Here is a 14,592-nt window from a genome sequence, read left to right as displayed (position 1 = left end):
TTGAGGTGATCGTCAGCGCTGCGGTTACCTCTTGATTTCGTTAAACAGCCCTTAGCACGCCTCACATTAGCATTGTCCGACTTGGAGAATGGGATCATCAGTTAAAGAGGCCTTTCTCGGTCCAAAACGATTTGGCTCAGTGCCCCTCTTGTTGTTTTTTTGTTGTAAGACATCCCACTTCTTTTTGGGATCTCTTGGCTTCAATCTGATGTTTAGGTATAGGGCTCTGGGGGTAGGATGTACTGTAGTAGCACATTGCTGACTACAGTTAGTAAATTTGTGTGTTTCATTTGATATTGTTATTTTAAGTTGATTAAGACACCTTCTAATTTACAGCAACAGAGAAGAAATTCACTTTTCTGTCACACGACTCTTAAACTTTAAAAAAATAAAAAAAACATTTGCCTCTGGCGGTGCTCTTGAGGCCAAAGGGGTCCTCCAAATGGACAGAGATATTGCCCCGAAATTACCTCTCCACACCCATGAGCAAAAGCATAAATGTTTTTGCCCATATTGCATATAATAAGCATATATGGCTGTGTTTACACAGGCAGCCAAATTCAGATACTTTTTTCACTCATTGTCCTTCTGAACAAATCACATCAGATTTCTTTTCAGAGCTGATCTGACTGGTCAAAAGACCAATTAGTGAGAACGCAGCCATGGTAGCCAAAATGTGATGTACTCCGTTAGCAACTAGATGTCCATAGTAGATCTTTAACAGAGATGAATCCATAGATGACACTTCCTCCAGCTATCAAGAGGGATAGATAAATGGACAGGCAACACTTTATTTCTAAAATGCTTTTTATGCAATTGTTATGATTTGTACTGAAGTGGAGTTCAGCAAAAACACTTGCCTATGCATGCTGCAGTATATACTGTACAATGTACTGTTCGATGTACATTGTATGAACAATTTATTTATCTAATATTCATCTTTTGGGCAACAGAAGAGAGCAGTCTTATAACAGAACAATTGAAACAGAGCATGATGGTAATACCATCTTGAAATAATACAACACTGAAAATCCATGCCAGGGGACATTTAAAAAAAATCTCAACTGAGCTTAATGTTGAATGAGCCTGGAAATAACCCTCATGATTTTAGTATTAGTTCTTGTTGCTTTGAGTAACTTGGCTAAATGTAAATGAACATCTTTCTGGCCTGGAAGCCATGTCAATTTGCCAAATGAGGTTATCTCCAACCTCCAAATATTTGGAGAATCAGTTGAAATTACACCATTCTTTTTTAGGAAACTGTAACAATCAAGTGTACATTTTCTGGAAACACACATGGTTATATTGCCCGCATTCGTTTGCAACCTTTCAGCATTATGTGTCGATAAAAATACTCTCTTAAATTCAAATAAAGATGCAGCAGACCTGAACTGTTTAAACTTCTTCGGGCTCGGTTCTCTAACTGAGAGTCAATCCAAAGTATTCTTCCTTCTTCTCAAAGTAGTAGTCGAATCGGGTTATAGCGTACCTGCAGATAGAGGATAAGAGATGAACGAACATGAGGTGTTCCCTGCGTACGATAATAAGGCTGGGATTCAATCCGAGGTGCATTTATAGCGCATCGCACGAGACAGCCGTCAATTCGCTGCTTAAAGGCATTTCACGGATATCTTAATCACGGTAAGTGCATGTCGGCTCGTGTGAAATGACCGTAAAACGTATGTTGTAGTGCTCTGCGTTATAAAGCACCTTGGATTAAATCCTGGCTTTAAATCGAACTCCCGTCATGAACACACCTGCATGAACACAGGTGGAAACACTTTGGCGGAAAAACACATTTCTTTGTTTACCGTCAACAGTTTAACATAGTGAAGTACAGTTAAATAATCGTATAATTTATACGCCGTAAAACACAAAGAAATGAAACATCTGGTGTTTATTCAAAGAAAATGTTTTCACCTGCTCTGCTAATTAATATTTAAATCATGGATTCACATGCTAATGGGTAAAAAGATGATAAATACAATAATTTAAAAAAAAAGTGTTGCATTGCTCTGCGAACTACAGTATATCCATTCTGTCAAACACATTTGGAACTGTATAGGAGATGATTCGGGATCAGTCCCAGTCTTGTTTGGCTGGCCCGGATTGCCTTTTCAGCGCCTTTCTACACTCGTGAACTGTGCTTCAGACTCCAGCGTAGAGACTTATTCATCAACACAAATGTGGTGTGTTGCCATAATGCTTTGCTTTCAGGGGAGGAAAAAACATGATTCATTTGATAACCGTTATCACAGTCCTTTCAGTGACGCCAGATTAAAGTGGCTTGTTTCAGTCATGGAAAGGAAGCAATTCAGTGAAAGCACTTTAAATCTTCCTCATTCTACGCTGCCTTTCCTTTCGAGGGGGGGGGGGGTGGGGGTGGGGGGTTACATGAGAGAGCGCTTAATTGATTTTGACAAATGACAATGATGAAATAAAAATAACATGTTTACAAAGATTGGGATTTATACCAAATGTCATCCTACATTTCATATCCTGTAGATAAGCTGATGATAATGGGACTTGACAATCAAATAATCAAACAATACTGATTAGGAAAACTAAGGTTTTCTAATCAATATATTACACATTTTCTTTATTTCAAGGGCAATTTCTCCCTCTTACTTTGGACAAACTGTTTTACCATTTTTTTCTTCCCGAAAATGTATTTTTTTTCCAAAAAACTGCCTTAATTTTGCTGAACCCCAGGAAAAGTTGCTGCTGCCTTGGCAGTAGCTAATGGGGATTCATAATAAATACAATAGCATGTTGTATCTTCACAGAAGTTGTCCCAAAATGGCATTGCTTTGTGTACTTGCCTTTCATGACATTAAGTTTGTTTTGACTTTCAACATCTGAACAAAGTACAGTTTCTTTTAAAGCCTAGACATGTTTCAAAAGTTTACCAAGAGTAAAGTGGTTTGGTGTTTGTTTGAACCGTGTTGTTCAACCCAATCTAATGTCTGTGTGTGTGCTCTTGCCGCTGGCTATTGTGCTCGCCTTTGAAGCAGAGTGAAGTCTCAAAAGAAGGGAAAATGGAGACATAAAGGACTTTATCGTTAAATCCTCAATGCCTAATCAGTGCACAGTGTGAACGTTACTGGACAGCGTCTTACCTCAGTGATGAGAAGACTCCTTTAGACACAAACAACAGTTGTGTTACATGAATCTCTGTTCCAGTTCTGCCACTTTACCCCCTTGGCATTGTATACGTTTTGATGTTGTTTTGTTGAATTTGTTTGTATGAATCTTTCACTCTGTTAAAATGGTTCGTTTGGGCCTGAAATTGGCAACGACATAATGGAAAGGATGGTAAATTGTTCCCATACTGTTCGACACGTGACCTCATTGACCACATGAAGCGCAGTAAAGAAAACCTACATTTAACTTCTCCAACAGAATTAAATGAAAATGAAAGTAGAAAAAAAATAACCCATGTCATTTTACAATAAAATCTCAAATAAAAACATTTTCCTATTTACTATTTAGAAAAGAGGGGCAAATTCACACACTGAAAAGCAGGTAAACCATTCCACAATGTGCTTTTGTGCAGGTCCCCATTTTCTTCACTCAAACCATTCCAAACAGTGGGCCTCTTTACTCATTTCCTCATAATAATGTCTTCGTCAAATTGGCTTTGGAAGCATGGAATAACCACTGCCTTGCCAATACATCCACAAACTCAACCGCTGCCTAGCAGATACAAGTGAAACAAAAAATAAATAAAGTCAATATCAACGGTAGAGTGGGAGGCAGGGAGGGTGGAGATCATGCATTCCCATTGCGTCTCCCTAATATCGCACATGTGGCTTTGGTTAAGTGTGAGGCCTAGCAGTTGCCTGTCACTCGTTGAGTAGTCAGCAGAGACTCGTCTCAGAGGGATAACGCAACAAGTAAATGGGCATAGAGAGAAACACCCCAACAAATCTCCATCGTGAGGACCCTCCTTCTCCAAATCTAGGACTTAGGCTCCCTTTTGGAGTCTCTAGAGGGGGACTTTAACCCCTTAAGTGACTGGTGCAAACTCACTGTTGTGTTCCACCTTGTTATGGTTAACCTTGGATTTTGGATATAGGGATGTAATCTGACTCTTGCGACGCACATTGGGGCAACTTGTGCCTGGAGCTTAGTGGGGCCAGACAGGCTAACAGCCACATATGGCCGAACCAGGGGTGAGAGACAGACAGGGAGGACCAATGAGGCTGGAACAATACTGGCTCTGTTCCATCTGCTCCTGCTGGATCGCATTTCCTCCAAAGTTCCGATATAAAGTGGCGGGGCCCCTGTCACTGATCCACAGAGCCGACAGCGAAGCCACACATAGGGGTGGGTGCCGTGTGTCAATAGTGATTAGCGTCAGCACAGTGGCGACTGCTGCTTCTGTGGGGTACAATGGGGCATTGGAGGAGAGGAATATTTTCTGCTCAGAGGACTATGCTGTTTATAATACATTTTTGTCCCCCTGAAAATACAGATATTTGTTACTGGGGCTAATGTGTTACCAGGTGATTCAATTAAAGTTAATGCGTTATTTTTCTTATTTCTCATAACGGTTGTGTGAGTGTTGGGCGGCAGGAATCTGAAGAGGGGAACGGCTATTCATAGTAAAGCTATGTAAACCCTTGTAGATTTGACTTTGTATCAGCATTTAGAAGCAATACACTGGGGAAAGACATCAGTTCAACATCTAGTTTGGATTTACATTTGGTTGAGTTGTCAAATAATGTGAAACGTGAAATCAACAAAATAATTCACCATGTCATTGGATTTAGGTAAAAAGTTGAGTGAAAAAAAAACTGAAATGCCCTTATGCTGATGACTTTTTACAAATCCAATCAGTTTTCCACATTGATTCGATGTTGTCATATACATTTGGGGGGGGGTTGAAATGATGTGGAAACAATGTTGATTCAACCAGTTTTGCCCAATGGGAAAATTGGTCACATTCAAGACTCTAGAGATACAGGTCACTCACCTTTCAAAGTCAAAATCAATTGAGGAATATCTGGCCTGCAGGATTGCCCAGAGACCCCATAAAAAGTTGGAGGCCTGCGAATAGATGGAGAAAAACAGAGGGATAAGGAGAAAGCGAGGGAAAGCAAAAGTTAGGATACAGGTTGCCTACTTGATCAGGCCAGGGTTGCACTTGACCTCGTCTTCTGTATAAATCTAACGCTTTACCTGGTGACTGACATAAAACAAATGTTGTATTACTATTGAATAGATTTCAGAGTCTTGTCCGTCTTAAAGTTCTGACATTGAAGTACCCACTGAGTGGTCATATCGAGACATTGTAGCCTGCTGTTGAATCTGAAGTGCTTTTGACGCCAGAAAACAAAAACAACAAAATATCCTCTCTGGTTATTGTCCTGTCCTGTATGTCCCCAGCGGCCTTTGTTGAACATTGTTGTGGTTTTGAGGATGTGCCTCTTATGGTGAAAGATTGTGTGCCCACCAGACAGAAATGTAATGAGCTTTCTTATGCCGCGTCCCGGGCGAATCATGATGGCAGGACAGAAACAGATGTCATTGTTTTCGATGAGACATCGACGACAAATGCTGCAACGGCCGCGACAGAAAATACTGCTGGACGGAATTTGAGGCAAGAGCTGAAATAGAGGCCCGGACTCTAACTTGCAAGAGGTGTATTGTTTTGGGATGTTATTTAGGAAACGTTTTCATGACAGGATTTTGTATACCCATAAACCACATGTGAATTGTGGTTTTGCTTTCTCTGTGTTTTGCTTCTGAAAAATATGAGGAAAAGTCTATAGGTTCCCACGCCTCCATACATTTCTGTTGTCATCCACCCTTATTGTAATTCTCTATGGTGGGACCACTAATCATTTCCTAACGAGTTCCAGGCAGACCTCTGTGCTGTGGCCGAATGATATAATCACATTTTTATTTGATAATCAAATAAAGGGTGGAATGAAATACTGGAGCAGTATGTGGTTTCCCCTCTCGTTTTTTTCTCCTGCCACATGTTCATATGTAACGTCTCTCCTCGGCTCTAGATGGAGATTGAGTGCAGTTTTTTTTTTGTGGCTATGATTAATAACATTAAGATGCCATTAGCCTAACTCTAAGCAGAGATGGCCAATGACAGGGAGCCATTCAGAAAAGCCCAGAGACAAAGCATGCTACTAATACGAAATAGAGGAGCCATCACAGAGTCACAATCTTTGGCCCTTCGGTACCTGGGAAGGGGTTCCCTGATGGGGACAAAGAAGATTCAGATCAACTTTATTATGCCACCAGGGGGGGATTCATTTCGTCATGTGCTTAAAAAGACGGTACATAAAACATGAAAACATAGAAATTACACAATGGAATCCATTCAAAGTGCTATAGCTACACATTGAAAGTGCAATATGCTGTATACTCAATTATACAGGCTGTTGGGGAAAAAAGAGTCCCCATATCTATCTGTTTTGATTTTCTTTTGAAAAAGTATCTTTCCCCTTGTCCGGCTGCTGCTGTGACTGGGTTTTGAGTAAAGGGAATGAGTTCTGTCCTGTGAAATACTTTCAAGTTTTAGGAGAATGACGTTTGTGTACAGGTTGGTGGCAGATTCTTGATCTATACCAATTATCCTTTCCACCGTCTTGATCAAGCTTGCCTTGGTTTCCAAGCATGCATATATGACCAAAAGACTGCACATTCTGCAGGACAGATTTATAGAACACTTTTTAGATATGGCAGTTGATATTAAAATTGTTCAGTTTGCGTTAAAAAAAAGACATTCTCTTTTGCAATTTCTTTATGTGCCTTGGCTCGCTCTGTCTGGGCTTAAGATGGGGAAAGGAGCAGTAGAGAAGCTCCCATCCCAAGAACATTGGCGGACCAGCACTCCTTAGTGATGCCACAGAGACGATTTGTCTATTAAAGGGCTTTAGGAAATATCAAAACATACCCCGGCAGTTCAGGGGGCATCAATATCAGTTCTTTCTCTTTTTGTGATTGATGGAGGGCAATTCCACAGAAATGGATAACGGTAACAAACCATACAACTCTTTGCACAGGGACTACTTTGAGCAATTTCCATCGAAAAATTCACAAAAACACAATTACTGGAAGAACTGTGCAGATGCAAAATTTGGTAAGAGAATCGCGGTAAAAATCTTCCTCCGTTTTTTTATGCGACCACATTTTCCAAAATCTCTATCAAATATAGTGTTCCGAATTAAGATTCAAAGACGTCTGCAGAAAGAATTGTTTGTCAGCTATGACATGTCACCTTGAGTTTAAAAAAATCCCTTTTGGTTATTGAACTACAATAATTGTAGTGGATTTGCACCCGGTAAAATATTTACGGTAACGGAATTACATAATGTGTCCCTGATCTGTACTATACAAAAATGCATAATCGTGGATATATACAGTTGAAGTCAGAAGTTTAAATACACCTTAGTCAAATACATTTAAACAAAGTTTTTCACAATTCCTGACATTTAATCAGAGTAAAAATTCCCTGTTTTAGGTCAGTTAGGATCACCACTTTATTTTAAGATTGTGAAATGTCTAATAATACTAGAGAAATATTTATTTCAGCTTTTCTTTCTTTCATCACATTCCCAGTTGGTCAGAAGTTTACATACACTCAATTAGTATTTGGTAGTATTGCTTTTAAATGGTTTAAATTGGGTCAAACGTTTCAGGTAGCCTTCCACAAGCTTCCCACAATAAGTTGGGTGAATTTTGGCCCATTCCACCTGACAGAGCTGGTGTAACTGAGTCAGGTTTGTAGGCCTCCTTGCTCGCACACGCTTTTTCAGTTCTGCGCACACATTTTGGATAGGATTGAGGTCAGGGCTTTGTGATGGCCACTCCAATACCTTGACTTTGTTGTCCTTAAGCAGTTTTGCAACAACTTTGGAAGTATCCTTGGGGTCATTGTCCATTTGGAAGACCCATTTGCTACCAAGCTTTAACTCCCTGACTGATGTCTTGAGATGTTGCTTCAATATAGCCACATAATTTCCCTGCCTCATGATGCCATCTATTTTGTGAAGTGCACCAGTCCCTCCTACAGCAAAGCACCCCCACAACATAATGCTGCAACCCCCGTGCTTCGAGGTTGGGGTGCTGTTCTTTGGCTTGCAAGCATCCCCCTTTTTCCTCCAAACATAACGATGGCCATTATGGCCAAACAGTTCTATTTTTGTTTCCTCAGACCAGAGGACATTTCTCCAAAAAGTACGATCTTTGTCCCCATGTCCGGTTGGAAACCGTAGTCTGTCTTTTTTATGGTGGTTTTGGAGCAGTGGCTTCTTCCTTGCTGAGCGGCCTTTCAAGTTATGTTGATATAGTACTCGTTTTACTGTGGATATACAGTGAGGGAAAAAAGTATTTGATCCCCTGCTGATTTTGTATGTTTGCCCACTGACAAAGAAATTATCAGTCTATAATTTTAATGGTAGGTTTTTTGAACAGTGTTGAGACAGAATAACAACAACAAAATCCAGAAAAACGCATGTCAAAAATGTTATAAATTGATTTTCTGGAATTTTCCAAGCTGTTTAAAGGCACAGTTAACATAGTGTATGTAAACTTCTGACCCACTGGAATTGTGATACAGTGAATTATAAGTGAAATAATCTATCTGTAAACAATTGTTGGAAAAATTACTTGTGTCATGCACAAAGTAAATGTCCTAACCGACTTGCCAAAACTATAGTTTGTTAACAAGAAATTTGTGGAGTGGTTGAAAAACAAGTTTTAATGACTCCAACCTAAGTGTATGTAAACTTCCGACTTCAACTGTATGTCATTCTCTTCATGGTGATGTATCCTGAATAGGCACACAAATGTAGAAATATGCAATATCATAATTTGCATATTTGGGTATTATTACATTTGGTTGGTTTGTAGCGGACTAAATCTGAACCAATCATAGACGTCTATGTTTCATAAGTTTGTACATCACAGTACAGCACAGTAGGGTAAAGTAGATTACAGTACAGCAGAGTAGAGTATAGTTCAGTAAAGTATAGTTCAGTACTGTACAAAACAGTTCATTAAACTGTACTATAATCTAGTGTGCTCTACTGTACTGTACTGAACTCTACATGTATTTACTGTACTGTACTCTATTGAAACTGTGCTGTCCAAACTTGTGAAACATAAACATCAATGATTGGTTCAGATTTGGTCCGGTCACCAATCATTGACGTCTATGTTTGGGCCAAGTCAAGGCCGGTCCGGATGATAAATCAAAGTCTGTGGTTTCTGACTACACATGTACTATGATTTCCCATTTCCCAATTTGGTAACAGAATTAAGAGATTTAATCACTTATTAATTCATAAACAAAAATTGATATCAGTAAAAACACCACAACTAATTGGTAGGTCTACTTCTACATTCCTCTGGGCACCAACTGGTTGAATAGAAGTCTTTTCAATGTAATTTGTCAACGTATTGTGCTGCGGAATCTATGTGGAAAATACATTGAATTTGAAAAAACGTTAACGGTTGTTTTGAGGGTGGAGTTTCAACCACAGGATTATGTCATCATTGTAACCCATTTTCAACATAGACAAACCTTATATAAAATATGTTTAATTTGTACCTTTGAAACAACATCAGATCTTCAACGTTATATGCACCTTCTACTGGATAGTTGATCTACCTACAGCTATTAATTTGGTCCCCCATCCAGGGTTTTAACCAAGCCCAGTGCTGCTTAGCTTTGATATTTGCCACTGACTAGTACCAATACACTATCGTGAGAATGATTGCATGATCCCTTAATAACTAAATATATTACAATCTCTCCCTCAAAGTCAGCAAAGCAGAGAAGCTGATCGTGGACTACATGAAACGAAGCGGCGAGCACGCCCGCATCCACATCAATGTGGCTGTAGTTGAGCGGGTTGAGAGCTTCAAGTTCCTCGGTTTCCACATCACTAAGCAATTAACATGGTCCACACACACCCACACAGTTGTGAAGAGGGCACGACAGCGCCTCATCCCCCTCAGGAGGCTGAAAAGATTTGGCATGGGCCCTCAGATCCTCAAAAAGTTCTACAGTTGCACAATTGAATGCATCTTGACTGGCTTGGTATAACAACTGCAAGGCATCCGACCGCAAATGTGCTAGAGAGGGTGGTGAGTACGGCCCAGTACATCACTGCCATCCAGGACTTCTATACCAGGCTGTGTCAGAGGAAGACTCCAGCCACCCAAGCCGTAGACTGTTCTCTCTGCTACTGCCCGGCAAGGGGTACCAGTGCACCAAGTCTGGAACCAACAGTACCCTGAACAGCTTCTACACCCAAGCCATAACTGCTGAACAAGACTGCTAAATAGCTAATCAAACGGCTACCTGGACTACCTGCATTGACTCTTCTTTGCACTAACTCTCTCGCACTGACTCTCTGGCACACACTGGACTCACTACCCACACACTCACACATACTTACACTGACACCCGAACACACACACTCACACACACTACCTACGGGCCACACACATATAAAGCTATGATCCCTTATTGATGTCACTTGTTAAATCCACTACAATCGGTGTAGATGAAGGGAAGGAGACAGGTTAAAAAATGATTTTTAAGCCTTGAGACAATTGAGAGGGATTGTGTATGGTTTTTCACGCTCAAAACTTTCCTTTGTGTATCAAGAATGGTCTACTACCCAAAAGGACATCCAGCCAACTTGACACAACTGTTGGAAGCATTGGAGTCAACATGGGCCAGCATCCCTGTGGAACGCTTTCGACACCTTGTAGAGTCCATGTCCCGACGAATTGAGGCTGTTCTGAGGTGCAAAAAGGGGTGCAACTCAATATTAGGAGGACTTTCAGTGTAGGCCTAGAATGTCAAGCTTTGGTTGAGTTCAAATGTAATCTTCAAGTTAATCATTAATATGTTGGACTCACGGCTACATCTCAAACAAAAATACAAGTTAAAGAATGGGACTAAATCAAATCAAACTTCATTTAAAGTGCATTTAAAGTTTGATTAGATTTTGTCCTATTGTACTGTACAGTACAATCCAATACATCAATATATCAATTATGAATTTGTCAAACTGGATATTGAATAGTGTTTTCGGTTGTTAACTCAACCAAATATTAACATTTGAAGGAGATATCTTCCGCTTGGATAGTTCCATCTTTGCCACTAACTTAGTCTGGCTTTAATTCCAGTTTGTCTACAAGTGAATCATTTATATGTTCTTAAATTAAAGAATAGGGCAAAATCATGACTCGATCATGACTTGATTTAGCCCTATTCTTTAACTTTCATTCTTGGTTGAGATGGAGACGTGAATCCAACATATCAATTATTAATTTGTAGACAAAACTAAGCCAGACTAAGTCAGTGGCACAAATGTTGATATTTGGTTGCGTTGACAACCAAACACAGTTCAATATCACTTTTGCAATACAGTAAAGAGCCTACCCAGCAAACTGGGAACATTCTCAGAATATTAGCTAAGATTCCCATTAAGTTCTAGGGTTTTAACTAACATTAGGATGATAGAATCCCCCCAAAATTTAAAGAATGATTATGATTTAAAAAAAAGGTTTCATGTTTTAAATTAAATGTCCTTCGAATGTTCTCCTAACATTCAGTAAAATGTTGTGCACAAACATCCATAACAACCACTACAGAACATCCCCCAAAAGTTGTCATTAGGTTTCTAGGTAATACTGAAAAACATTCCTTTGATATTACAAGAATGTTGACTGTACAGCCTTTCTGAGTTCTTTAAAGGTTCCCAGAACATTTAATTAGGTTGTGGGAACAATGTGGAATCATTACAAGACATAGGTTACCAAAACACAAAATATTTTTTTATTTGTTTAACACTTTTTTGGTTACCTCATGATTCCATAAATGTTATTTCATAGTTTTGATGTCTCCACTATTATTCTACAATGTAGAAAATGGTACAAATAAAGAAAAACCCTTGAATGAGTAGGCGTGTCCAAACTTTTGACTGGTACCTTATATATGTTTCATGATTAACTACTCATGGTGTGATGTGGTAACGTACAGGAACTCAAGTTATTTTGTTCTCCCGATCTGGAATATCTCACCATCAACCATATTTCCTCCCGAGATCATTTTCTTTGGTCATTGTCAAGGCCGTGTATACCCCCTCCCCAAAGGGGGTATACACCGCAACAGCAAGGAAGTACACTGGACTTTGTACAAACCGGAAACTGCATATCCTGAGGCCGCATTTATTGTAGATGGGGACTTTAATAAAGGAAATCTGAGGAAAATGCTACCAAAGTTCTATCAACTAATCTCTTGTTCTACTCGCTCATCGAGCACTCTTGACCATTGCTACTCCCCCTTCCGGAATGGCTACAAGGTCCTCCCCTGCTCACCTTTCAGGAAATCAGATCACGCCTCCATTCTGCTGCTCCCCTCTTATAGGCAGAAACTTAACCAGGAAGTACCCGTCGTAAGGACTTTTCAACGTTGGTTCGACCAATCAGAATCTATGCTTCACGTTTGTTTTGATCACGCGTACTGGGAAATGTTCCGGGTTGCCTCTGAGAATAGTATTGACGTATACACTGACTCGGTGACTGAGTTCATCAAGAAGTGCCTAGAGGATGTTGTTCGCACTGTGACGATTAGAAGTTATCCTCCCCAAAAAAACGTGGATAGATGGCTCGGCAAATCTAAAGGTGCGAACCGCCGCATTTAACCATGGCAAGGTGAATGGGAACATGTACTGGTACAAACAGATTAGCTATGCCATATGTAAGGCAATCAGAGGCAAAACGAGTGGAGTTGCAATTCAACGGCTCAGACAAAAGACACCTTACCTGACACCCTAGATCCACTACAGTTTGCATACATCCCCAACAATCACCATCGCACTGCGCACTGCCCTTTTCCATCTAGACAAGAGGAATACCTATGTAAGAATGCTGTTCATCGACTACAGCTCTGCCTTCAACAACATAGCGCCCTCCAAGCTCACTAAGCTTGGGGCCCTGGGTCTGAACCACACCCTGTGCAACTAGATCCTGGACTTCCTGACGGGCCGACCTTAGGTGGTGAAGTTAGGCACCAACACCTCTGCCACACTGATCCTCAACACAGGGGCCCCACTGGGGTGCGTGCTCAGCCCCCTCCTGTACTCCCTGTTCACCCATGACCAGGTCGCCTCCACAAGGGGATAAAAGTGGGCTTACACCCTCAGTTGAAACTTGTGCCCCCTTAGTTTTAGTTTCATGTCCCTATATAAATAGCAAAAGTGTTTAAATGATTGAGTGAAAATCTGTATCTCCGCTGCACTGTGTCAGCACAATGGATAGAGTGTGCCGCGGTGTTTGTAGGGGGGCTATGGAAAGCTACTGGGGTGGTTAGGTATGACTCCTTTGGGTTTCCATAAAAAAACAGGGAAAAACATTACTCATCTGTGGTAGGCTAAGTGAATAACGTGATTCACCTGTAATATTTGATTTAGATTTATAAGGGCAGGGTACGTTTACTGTTGAAGCTGCTTAACTCAACTCTACCTCATGCCCCACCACTACAGCGTTTAGTTAGATTCTTAGCTAGATGTAAGAAAGCGTTAGGGTTACTAGCCTTAGCCTATTTAGCTAGTTCAAGCCAACTAATCTATCAGAAATTGGCTTCACCAAAGTACCTAAACAAAGCCAAAAGTAGGAGAGCAGTGTTGGAAAAATTACCCAATTGTCATACATTACTAATAATATAGATACCTTAATAGAAAGTTACTCAAGTAAAAGTAAAAGTCACCTAGTAAAATACTACTTGAGTAAAAGTCTAAAAGTGTTTGGTTCTAAACCTAAGTATCAAAAGTACATGTAATTGCTAAAATACACTTAAGTATCAAAAGTAAAAGTATTCTTTTAAGCAAAGCAGATGGCACCATTTACCAAAGATCAGATCAGAGCCAGAATGGATGACCATGTGTTGTCTTGATAAGCGCTTGAATTTGTCCATTTTCCTGTCCTGCTAAGCATTCAAAATGTAACTTTTGGGTGTCAGGTAAAATGTATGGAGTAAAAAGTATTTTCTTTCGAAATGGAGTGAAGTAAAAGTAGACAAAAATATAAATAGTAAAGTACAGATATCCCCAAAAACTACATAAGTAGTACTTAAAGTATTTTTACTTAAGAACTTTACATCACTGAAGGAGAGCGATGAGCGGCATCAAACCACAGAGGCTGCTGCCAAAACCTGCAGCAATGATTTTGCCGAGCTCCAGCTAGGTCCCAGTGCAGAGCCAACCCACCAAATCAAAAGCGCCGCCAATAATGGCTCCACAGCCCCCTCCGCCTCCGACTGTTCCTGACAATCTTGGACCAGAGGAGGCAGCCCAGGTTAGCCTAGAATCCTACCCTAGCCGCAGGTTTTCTGTCCAAAAATTGTAATTTAATAGCAACTGGTTCATAGGAAGAGTGGCTGAAATACTTGGTTACTGCAGAATTCAATAGAATTCCAATGCAAGAACCCAAATGGCATATCTAGGTATAGCTACAGTTGAAGTCGGAAGTTTACATACACTTAGGTTGGAGTCAATAAAACTCAGTTTTTCAAACACTCCACATATTTCTTGTTAACAAACTATAGTT

General features: G+C 40.2%; 1 protein-coding gene across 3 annotated transcripts in view; it reads right to left on the bottom strand.

Annotated features, from left to right (window-relative positions):
- Positions 1 to 771: 771 nt before the first annotated feature.
- Positions 772 to 14,592, bottom strand: part of LOC115134509 (ethanolamine kinase 1-like) — a 45,930-nt gene continuing 32,109 nt past the window's right edge. For all 3 annotated transcript variants that reach the window (XM_029668555.2, XM_029668553.2, XM_029668554.2), the window contains 2 exons: positions 4,979 to 5,052; positions 772 to 1,489 (listed from right to left, as the gene is read on the bottom strand). In XM_029668555.2, the coding sequence (XP_029524415.1) occupies positions 1,420 to 1,489; positions 4,979 to 5,052 (144 nt within the window). In that variant the 3' untranslated portion in view covers positions 772 to 1,419. The remainder of the gene's footprint in view (positions 1,490 to 4,978; positions 5,053 to 14,592) is intronic.

The sequence above is a fragment of the Oncorhynchus nerka genome, linkage group LG9a (assembly GCF_034236695.1).
Source record: "Oncorhynchus nerka isolate Pitt River linkage group LG9a, Oner_Uvic_2.0, whole genome shotgun sequence".
Lineage (NCBI taxonomy): Eukaryota > Metazoa > Chordata > Actinopteri > Salmoniformes > Salmonidae > Oncorhynchus > Oncorhynchus nerka.
This window is presented reverse-complemented; position numbering and strand designations above follow the sequence as displayed.